The sequence below is a fragment of the Cajanus cajan genome, chromosome 4 (assembly GCF_000230855.2).
Source record: "Cajanus cajan strain Asha chromosome 4, NIPB_CcT2T_4, whole genome shotgun sequence".
Classification (NCBI taxonomy): Eukaryota; Viridiplantae; Streptophyta; class Magnoliopsida; order Fabales; family Fabaceae; genus Cajanus; species Cajanus cajan.
In genome coordinates, this window is record NC_138520.1 from 6244386 (window position 1) to 6255054 (window position 10669).

Sequence of the window (10669 nt, forward strand, 5' to 3'; positions counted from 1 at the left end):
AGAAAATAATATATAGATGATTATTATTGATAATTTTTTAAAATAATATTAAATTAATCAAAAAATAAAATGATTTATTTTTTTCATCGATAAATGAAAATGAAATATTGTTAAAAAAAATGCTTTCTTCAAAGAAAAATATAAGGTGAATGTTCGAGAACAAAGTATTGTCATTTGAATTTATTATATTTCTATCCTCTCAATGTAATTATTGTCATTTGCACAAAAATATAGTAACTTTTATTATCAATAAATAAAATGTAAAACCATTTAATTGTATGACCTTCTCATTTCATTAATATTATTTTGTTTGACATTATATAATAAAGTTAAAAGAAAAAGAATTAATCACATATATATAGTATTATGCAAGAAGAAGCCACCCTTGAAAAAATACAAGTGAATTGAATAATGCAGAGAGAAGAAGTGAAAAACTAGCGTGTGATCCTAACATTGAAATGCTTGTCTGCAAACTGAGCAAGGTTTCTGAATTCGCTTTCGTCGATGAAACCGTCGTGATTGGCGTCGGCGGACTTGAAGGCTCGGCCACTGCTCCACGACGCAAAGAGCCCTCCGGTGAGCCGCACGGCACGCCGCAGTTCGCCTTTGCTGATTCTTCCGTCGCCGTTTGTGTCAAACGCTGTCTTCAACCACCGCTTAAACTGCTCCACCGTCATCACACGCTTCCCATCACTCCACACATTACGATCCATGAACGCCATTGTTATCTTAACTAATTCTCCCTTTCACTATGCTTACCTATTACTACTTATATCGTATTATGTCTGTCTATAACTCATGATCTCGTTCCATGCTTGGGTCCTCTATTTATATTGCCGCATCTGTTTTCGAATTTTAATTTGTTAATGCACCAATGCATGCATATCATTGTTTACGAAGATATATGGAGAGTATATATGTTCAATATTTTAATTTGCTTCCTCTTTTTGTAAGAATAAGAATCGTGTTCCTAGTTTGCTGTGGTTGGTGCTTCTGCTTAACAGGATCTACATTCTAAAATGGGGGCGGGACAATGCATGTATAAAATTGATTTCTCTTCGATCTTTAGCAAGTACGTTGTATATAGTGAGTTCACAACCGTATAGATTTGGATTAATTCTTATTTCAATTAAACAATATGGGTGCTGTGTGCTTATAGCCTTTTTCTTTATTGTTGATTAAAAATCACAAATCTTATGACACCATTTCCACTTAATGAGTATTTTTCTTAATTTAATGGTAAGTTTCACTCAAATTTATAATTTTCGATCAATAATAAAGAAAATTTAGTAAAAGAGTGTTAGATATAGTATGTTGTCAATTAAGGAGATTAAGTTCAATTATTTGAGAATGGTGCATGAATGTTATAAAATCTCTTAATTGATATTTGTGTTTGATTCCTATATATGGATTAAAAAAAAGTATGTCACTAATATTTTTCTTTCTGTACATAATAAAAAAACATTGATGTGTTTATTCTCTTTACAAGTTTGTATATTCATAACAGAAAGTATATAAATAAACATAAAAATTATTTGTGCTCATCCTTCATGTAGATCAAGATCCTAGATTGTAGGCCGTATGTGATATCTCCATTAGGCATGGGATGAGAAAAGAAGAGCCTTTGAAATATTAAATCGGAAGCTTTAAACCGGCTTTTGTGGGCTATACTGCCATGTTAAAGGCAAACAAGTTATGTATACAAGTACTAAAATAATACTAGCTAGAAAAGAAGCATACAAGTTAAAGATTGCGCGCATTTTGTTCACATTATAGATAATAGACACCAAGGAAGAATGATATGAGGAATCATGAACTTGTTCATGCACGGGCAAAACTAATTTGTCTTGAATGAAATTTGAACATTTTTTTATTAGACATGCATTAATTAGCCTAACATTTAGGTACTATACTGCTATGGGTGTCTGCTTTCAGCGTAGCTGGTTGGTTGCGTTTTCCTTTTCTGTTTTCTTCTTTACGGATGTAAACCTACAAAAAACCATGCATGCATTTAAGCGTTCTCATTATTTTTAATACTTTGGTTACATAAATCTAATCTTATAAATTAAAAACGGGAATAGTTCACGGACACCTGACATCTAGGTGACACCCAATGGGAAAGTACAAAGACAAGTGTATGCATAACACGTGATATAATGTGATAGAACAAAATTGATTAAAAAAAAAGGCTAAATTATTTTATATTTTGAGACATGACTTTTGATTATTTTTTTAATTGATTTAAGACTTAACATTTATCTCATTAGATTCACTTATATAAAAATTATTAAATACATCTAAAATTAAAAAAAAAAATGTCTGAAACATGATAAAAATTACATAAAAATAAGTCAAAAAGATAATTAAAAATTTAAAAATATAATTTTTTACTATTATTTACTTACTTATGAAACATTTTTTTAATATAATTTTTATTATGTTTATAATTTTTTAGATTTGAATTCAATTGAATTTTATAGTTTTTCTTAGATAATTGAATCTAATGTTACAAGTTTTATAAATTGAAAAAATTGATTCAAAATCGTATCACAAAATTAAAAATAATAATTATTTTAAAAGACCAAATTGATTAAATATATATATATATATATATATATATATATATATATATATATATAAAGTCAAAATGAACATTTTTAACCGATAAAAAACTAAAATAAATATAAAAAAAAAAGATAAAAAATATAATTTAACCAAAAAATAATAATAGTAATTGATAAGGTGTTTGATATTAATAATGAATCGTAAGCGGGTTAAAATATTATGTAAAATTATTCAGATTGAGTTTGTCAATTGGTTATTCAAACTTGTTCATTAAATTAAATAAATAAACTTAAACTTGGGATAAGGTTTGATTATTTAAGTGAATTGTCCATACTTAAAAATTAGGCATTAAAAAATTGTAAATAACTCACTTATATATATTTATGATATTTCTTTTATGAAAATAGATTTATGTGATATTTTATTAACAATTGTATTAAAAATGTCTTTTATTTATAGTTTATCATTCTTTTTAGTTACAATTGGAAAATATAAAAGAGATAAGTTTAGAGTAGAAAACAATTGTTGTTTCAATTATTTTGAGTCCCATTGACTTTTTTTTTTTGCATCGTAACATCATGAAGCACATTTTTATATCAATAGATAATTATTTAGTATTTAGTATTCACATAATTATTAATTATTAAATGTTATATATATTGATAAAGTTATAAAATATTTTAAGAAAAATCACAAAAATATTAAGTTATTAATGAGCTAAACAAATATTAAGTGAATATATAAATAATTAACACTACTAGAAAAGTGTCATTTTCTTGCAAATTTTTCTGCAAAAAAATATTCGCAAAAATAATTTACAGATATTTCTTATAAATTTTGCTACAATTTTAATAATCATAGAAATTTTTTTCCATGGTAAAAATTTGCAGAAAATATTGTAAGAATTTTATTTTGTTTCTTGCATATTTTCTTGCAAAAATAAATTCGCAAGTAATGTTTACTAAATGGTAGAAAAAATTTGCAGGTAACTTTTCCTGCGAATTTTCCTGCAAATTTTAATCCGCAGGAAAAAAAAATATATTTAAATTTATAAGTTGGGGCAACACTTATCTTACAGGTTGATTTATATGGTTGAGTGTTACGCTTATAATCTATAATCTTAGAATTTAAAAGATTATGTATCACATGTTGGAGGCATGGAAACAAATGCTTCGAATGAATTCATTGTGAGCATTTAAAAATTGAAAAATTATTGATAGAATTTATAGTAATTTCTTTAACTTTTTTCGTAAAAAATATTCCTGCAAAATTTCTTGCAAAAAAATTTGCAGGAAACTTTCCTGCGAATTTTTTTTGCAGGAAAGTTATATACAAATTTTTTTCGCAAGAAATTTCCCAGGAAAATTTCCTGCGAATTTTAAAATTCGCAAAAAGATATTATCGACGAAGGTATTACCTACAGATAAAATTTCGCAAGAAAATTTGCAGGAACAATGTTTCCTGCGAATTTTTATGAAAAATTTTCAGGAAAAGTCGCATGTAATAAGAGAAATTCTAGTAGTGTTATGCCTCGAGATATTTCTTTCACGTTTTAAATGATTTTGGTGCCCATGCTAAATCTTGCAATAAAAACAAAGCTTGGAATAAATTTTAGACAAGTTGAGAATTTATATATATATATATATATATATATATATATATATATATATATATATATATATATAACCTTCTTATTTGAATATTTGGGTGAGATAAAGTTATACTAACACTGATTGATAGAAATGAAAACAACTTATCTTTTTTAATTAAATTATTTAGGGCTTAAATTTTAATCTTGTAAATGAAATATGTTATGTTAAAAAGAAATTATATTCATATTATGTGTGCACAAAGTTTTTAATAAAGATAAATCAATACCTTTGTTGGTAAATATAGTGTGTCAATGCCATGATTATAAAAAAAATTGATTTAAAAATATAAATGTGATATTTGAAACTAATAGATGAATTATTTATTACTTATGTTGCCCGTTGTCTTTTTGTTTGTGTGTGAATTCTCAATAATTGTATTCTCTATAACTTGCTTTGCAACTTTGTTAAGGCTACAAATTTCCGAATTACATGAATGAGAACAAGCAAGAGACTTGAACCATTTATTAATTAGTATTAAAATTTACCAGTTAATTAGTTGTTCCTTCGGCTCCTTAAGATTTTAATGTTCCTGGTATCCTATGAAGTAAATTGAGCCGATATGGATTAATTCAAGTTTGGGATCGTGCACAGGAAATTGAAAATATGAAGCAATTTGAAGGGTGAATAAATATACATATATATAAAATGTTGTAAAAAGAGAAATCCAAATGTAAGAACTAAGAAGGAAGGGCGAAAGAAAATGAAATTAAGGATCAAATTAAGCTCAGGTGAAAAGAACAAATGTATCCCGAATGACATATGATACTATCTTGACAAGGGTAAGTACAGGGGTTGATTGTTTCAATCCCTTCAATCTCAATGGTTTCACATTGAATTGAGTGCACGTGATCAGAAGAAGTGAAGAACTAGCGTGTGATCCTGACATTGAAATGCTTGTCTGCAAGTTGGGCAAGGTTTCGGAATTCGTTTTCATCGATGAAACCGTCGTGATTGGCGTCGGCGGACTTGAAGGCTTGGCCACTGGTCCACGACGCAAAGAGCCCTCCGGTGAGGCGCACGGCATGGCGCAGTTCGGCTCTGCTGATTCTACCATCTCCGTTTGTGTCAAACGCTGTCTTCAGCCACCGCTTAAACTGCTCCACCGTCATCACACGCTTCCCATCATTCGACACATTGTGCTCCAAAAACGCCATTATCTTAATTTGCTTCTTCACTCCAAACCACTCTCTAGTCTCTACCAATGCTCCTCATCCTTTCCAACCTTGCCTTCCCTATTTATATTGCCACCTTTGTTTTCGTATTTTGCTAATGCACCCATCTTTATCGTTAACTACCAACATACATGGACCATATTCAATATATTATTAATTTGCATCCTTTTAGAAGAATAAGAATCTCCTACCAATTTATTGCAAGGGTAGAATTGCAGTTGTTCTGTTTGGATTTACTCTTTAAAAAAAAAAATTAGTGTTTTGTGTATAAAAAAATATATTCGAAAATATAACTGTCAAAATTGACTTCATAGGACGTTAGCTTATTGATCTGTCAAGTGAAGCTAGATTAAACTCTTTTTTTAATTTTAGTCTAAAAAGATATTAAGCTTCAAGTTAAGTTGGATTAATAAAAATTAAATTTGAAAGATATTAGACTTATTTGATTTGATTTTTTTTATCTTTTTTTATTTTTTTAAATTATATATAAAATTATAAAAATAAATAAAGTAATCCAAATTGATCAAAATTGATAGGCTAACATGTACTTAAAAAAATGACCTATATATATAAAATTCAGAAAAAGATAGATTAATTCATTTTTTATGTTTGATTTAGTAGATCAATCCGAACGGACTTATTTAATAACTCTACTTATAATGGAAGATTATCTAAAAATAATCAATCAAATTTTTTAACAAAAATAATTATCAACAAAATTAATAAATAATTATCAATGATATCAAAGAATAAGAATCGTATTGATACCTTGTTATTTTTGCTAGTTGGTACTATATATGCTTAACAGGATGGATCTATATGATCTAAATTCTAACATGAGGGCCGGACAATGTATAAAATTGCCTCTTCTTTAGCCAATACGTTGTATATACATATGCGGACAATATTATAAAGATTTGGATTAGTTCTTATTTCAATTAAACAATATGGATGATGTTGTACTTTTAGCCTGTCTCTCTTTATATGTAACCATAAATATTGCTGTGTTTATTCTCTTTGCAAGTTGGTATGCATAATAATATAAAGTATAAACATAAAATTATCCGTGTTCATCCTTCATGTAGATTAAGATCCTAGATGTATATATATCAGTATATGTATAAATAGGTATATGTATTGGTGAGAAAAGACCATTTGAAATATTTAAATGGGAAACTTTAAGCCGGCGGCCATTATTTTATTTGTGAGCCTTAGCTTAAAGACTTAAAGGCCAAAGAACTACATAAAGCAAACAAGTTAATTATTTATACAAATACTATAGCTAGAAAAGACGTATATTCAAGTTAAAGATTGCATTGTTCACAATAGATTATAGGCACCAAGGAAGAATGATGAGGAGTTGAGTTGTCCATATACCATGCATGCACGCCAAAAGTAACTTTTCAATGATCACGAACATTTTGTATTAAACATATGCATATTGATACTGATGCACCTTGAAATTAAACATGCATTAAACGTTTTTATCATTTTTTAGAACTTCAGTTAAATAATTTAAAATTTATTATTACACACACCATATTTTGTTATAATATGTTCATCTCAATCGCATCAATATTGCTTTTTAACTTAAAAATTAATGTTGATAAATGATATTCTCCCTGCTGTATTTCAAACTTCAGAAATACTCACTGAGTTTCGATAGTAAGGATACCAGTTGTGTGTCTATAATTGAAGGGTTATTTCATCAACTTAGTTCCTATTTGTTTTAAAGTTAGAATTTTTTCAATTTTTTTTTAATAAAAATAACACACATTTCAATATATTTAAGAATTCAAAATAATCGCACCAAACTTTAAAATCTAAACTAAAGAAGTGCTTAATATATAGCATCTAATACTATTTCAGTGTTGGAAAAAGAAAAAATTCTCATTCTTCTTTTTATACACAACAATGAGAGAATATATAAAAATAATATAAAAGATTAATAAAATATCACACAAAATTTATTTAATGTAGCTTGATTTCCCATGTCTACATCTACAAAAATGTTCATTATCTCAAAATGTATTACACATATGATTTTGAAAATTAATTCACCTTTCAAGTTTTGCAAATGAAACTTGAAAATTTTATCTCACAAATTTTATAGATGAAACTTAAAAATCCCTCCTTATATATTTTGTGAATGAAACTTAAAAATTTCCAACACAAGCTTTATAATGAAATTTAGGAAATCCTTCTTTATATATATGATCTTTTTTTTTTTTTCCTTTATTCAATGATCTTTTCTACACGTTGGATGATTTTTAATTTTCATCTTAAGAATCTTAATAAAAGAAATAAATCATATAAAATAAGTACAATATTTTTAATTTTAAATAATATTATAAAATAAAATTAATAATATTTTTTTTATATTTGAATAATATCTTAAGTATTTGAAATTAAAAATTAAAAACTATTTTTTCAATCGAGAGAAAATTATATTTTTGGCTCTTGGCACATTATAATAAATTAATAATATTCTATGTTAATAAAGCTGGTGGCGGTTTTTTTAATAATAAAAAATAGAGACATGCTATATTTCAATTATGTTATTATTACTTTTCATATTTTGACAATAATATACCTTTGTCGATATATAAAAGAAAGTTGAATAGATAGGCCGAAAACCTTTATTGGAGATTGTTATAGTTCAGCTTTCAGCTTTTTTGCAACATTTTGTTTTCAAATTTAGAGTAGAACATGTTATAGAAATATCATGATTCTAGATTGACAAAATGAGTGTCACCGTCGAAGGCTAATTGTACCACCACCGAGTTCATACCGAGAACATAATATAATATGTCGGCCAGTGTAAGCCGACATAAATCCTGAGATCAACGAAACCGATATCTCAATATATAAACAACATCAAATATATGACACATGCCAATAGCGATCAACCTAACCATAGTTAACTCACCTCGGATAACTGCTACAGCAGTTACATCGGAAAACAGCACAACCCAGGTAAAGGATAAGTATGAGAATACACAATAGATGATGACTAACTTGATCGTCGGAGTCCTTTTTGCAGGTACGTCCGAGACGCCCGAGCAAGGAGACCGGAGAGAAGAAACTCAACCTATTGATTGATCTCACACAACCTCGGTTGAACCCGACAGAGAAGATGACTTATCCGAGTTAGGGAGACGACCTGATTCGTGTAAGTACATTTGGCGCTAGAAGGAGGGCCTGGTAAAACTTTTTCTCCTCCTTCATCCTTATGGTTTCAACCCGAAGTCAGACCAATAGAGCAACGAGTCCACCACCTTCAAGCACATCAAACATGGAAGACAATCCAACTTTGCGACGGTTACTCGAGCAGATAGAACTGATGCGACAGCAACACGCAGAAGCAATGGAGAATCTTCGTAAGCAACATGAAGCCGATCTCCAACAAATGCGCGCTGAACATGCTGCTTTTAGAACTCAATGGCAACACCATCAACCACCACATACACACCATGCCAGCCATGTTTCCCCTGCCACTGAGGAGCATCATTCTTCCCCAGATCCTACCTATCCAACTCAGTCTCATCATTCTGAACACACCCATATTAGTCGTCCAGTTGATGATCGTCACTCGGTTTGTCGACACCCTTTTTTCGATGGAATTATGGAAGTTCCTCTTCCACCCGCCTGGAAACCATTAAACATCGAACGATATGATGGCACCTCAGACCCAGATGAGCACATCGATGCATATATCACTCAAATCTACCTTTACACAAACGAGGACGCCATCATGTGCCGTGTATTCCCCACCTCGCTTAAAGGTGCCGCCCTTAGTTGGTATACCCAACTGCCATCCATATCGGTTGACAACTTCAACACTTTAGTACGTCTTTTCTCCGCCCAGTACGCCACTAGTAGACCTCATCACATCACATCGGCCGCGCTTTCAAATTTACGACAACAGGATGACGAATCTTTACAGCATTTCATGGAGCGTTTTGCTAACGTCTCTATCAAAATCCGCAACCTTAATCCTAAGGTCGCCCTTCATTCCATACTGATGGCACTCAAACCCGAGCCTTTTGTTGACAGCCTCTGTCGACATCAACCGGAAAGCATGGACGAACTAAGAGCACGAGCGGCCGGATATATCCAAATGGAGGAACACGCTGAGTTCCGTAACTCGGTCCGTGATAGTTTCACCACCAAAGGAGAATCTAGTACCAGGGAAAAGTCAAAAACTCAGTTCGACCAGAGATCAAAAAGACCTCGTCATTCACGAGGTCCCAGGTATGAATTCTATACCCCTCTTAATGCTCCTCGTGTTAATATTTTAGAGGAAGCTAACCATGCAGACCTGATCTCCTTACCTCCCCCGGCATTCAACTCGGCCAATGCCGACAAGAGCAAACATTGCCATTATCACCAAAATTATGGGCATACCACTGAAGAATGTTGGAGTCTTAAAGACAAGATCGAAGAATTAATCCAAGCTGGTCAACTCAGACAATTTGTCCAACGTGGCCAAGCTTCCCGAGGAGGTTTTCGTGGCCGAGGCAGAGGACGAGGAAGATACTCAAACAGATACCAAGGACGGTATCAAGGTCACCCGGGACGATCTGAGCAAAGCAATTACCAACAAACACACGCACGTGAAGAAAACAGACCCAACGCAAATAGTGTCGATCTGCAACATGCAGACAAATCCTCTACAGAAAACAACTTGCGTGGGGTTATCAACACTATCGCGGGAGGCTTCGCTGGTGGAGGAAGCTCTAATTCCGCCAGAAAGCGGCATCTACGCAACATTCATAATGTCAACGATCATCACAGCTCAGAATCAAAACCGAATCCACCAACTCCTCCTATTGTTTTCACTGATGACGACTTTGAATGAATAAATCTCAACCAAGATGATCCTATGGTCATCTCGGTCGAAGTGGCTAACTGGGAAGTCCAAAAGACTTTAATTGATCAAGGTAGCTCTACTGATGTGTTGTACTGGCCAACCTTTCTCAAGCTTGATATCCCTCACAGTATGATTCAACCATACTCCGAGCCCCTTGTGGGCTTTGCAGGTGAGCGAGTCCATACTCGTGGATTTATTGAATTACTAACCTCCTTTGGTACAACTTTGAACTCAAGAAGGGTGTTGGTGAAATATCTCTTAGTTGATGCCATCACTTCTTACAACATCCTTATTAGAAGACCGACACTGAACCAGTTGGGAGCTGTAGTATCTACACCTCACTTGACCATGAAATTCCCGGGGATCAATGGACATATCATAGCTATTAAAGCTAATCAACAATTAGC

General features: G+C 31.3%; 1 protein-coding gene across 1 annotated transcript; it reads right to left on the reverse strand.

Annotated features, from left to right (window-relative positions):
- Positions 1-4687: 4687 nt before the first annotated feature.
- Positions 4688-5645, reverse strand: LOC109802733 (polcalcin Cyn d 7-like). Its single transcript, XM_083073254.1, has one exon. It carries the CDS (start codon positions 5369-5371, stop codon positions 5084-5086), a length of 288 nt encoding a protein of 95 aa, XP_082929380.1. The 5' UTR covers positions 5372-5645; the 3' UTR covers positions 4688-5083.
- Between the last annotated feature and the right edge of the window lie 5024 nt (positions 5646-10669).

Excerpts from the sequence above, each read along its gene's own strand:
- LOC109802733 (XM_083073254.1), bottom strand. The coding sequence starts at position 5,371 with ATGGCGTTTTTGGAGCACAATGTGTCGAATGATGGGAAGCGTGTGATG.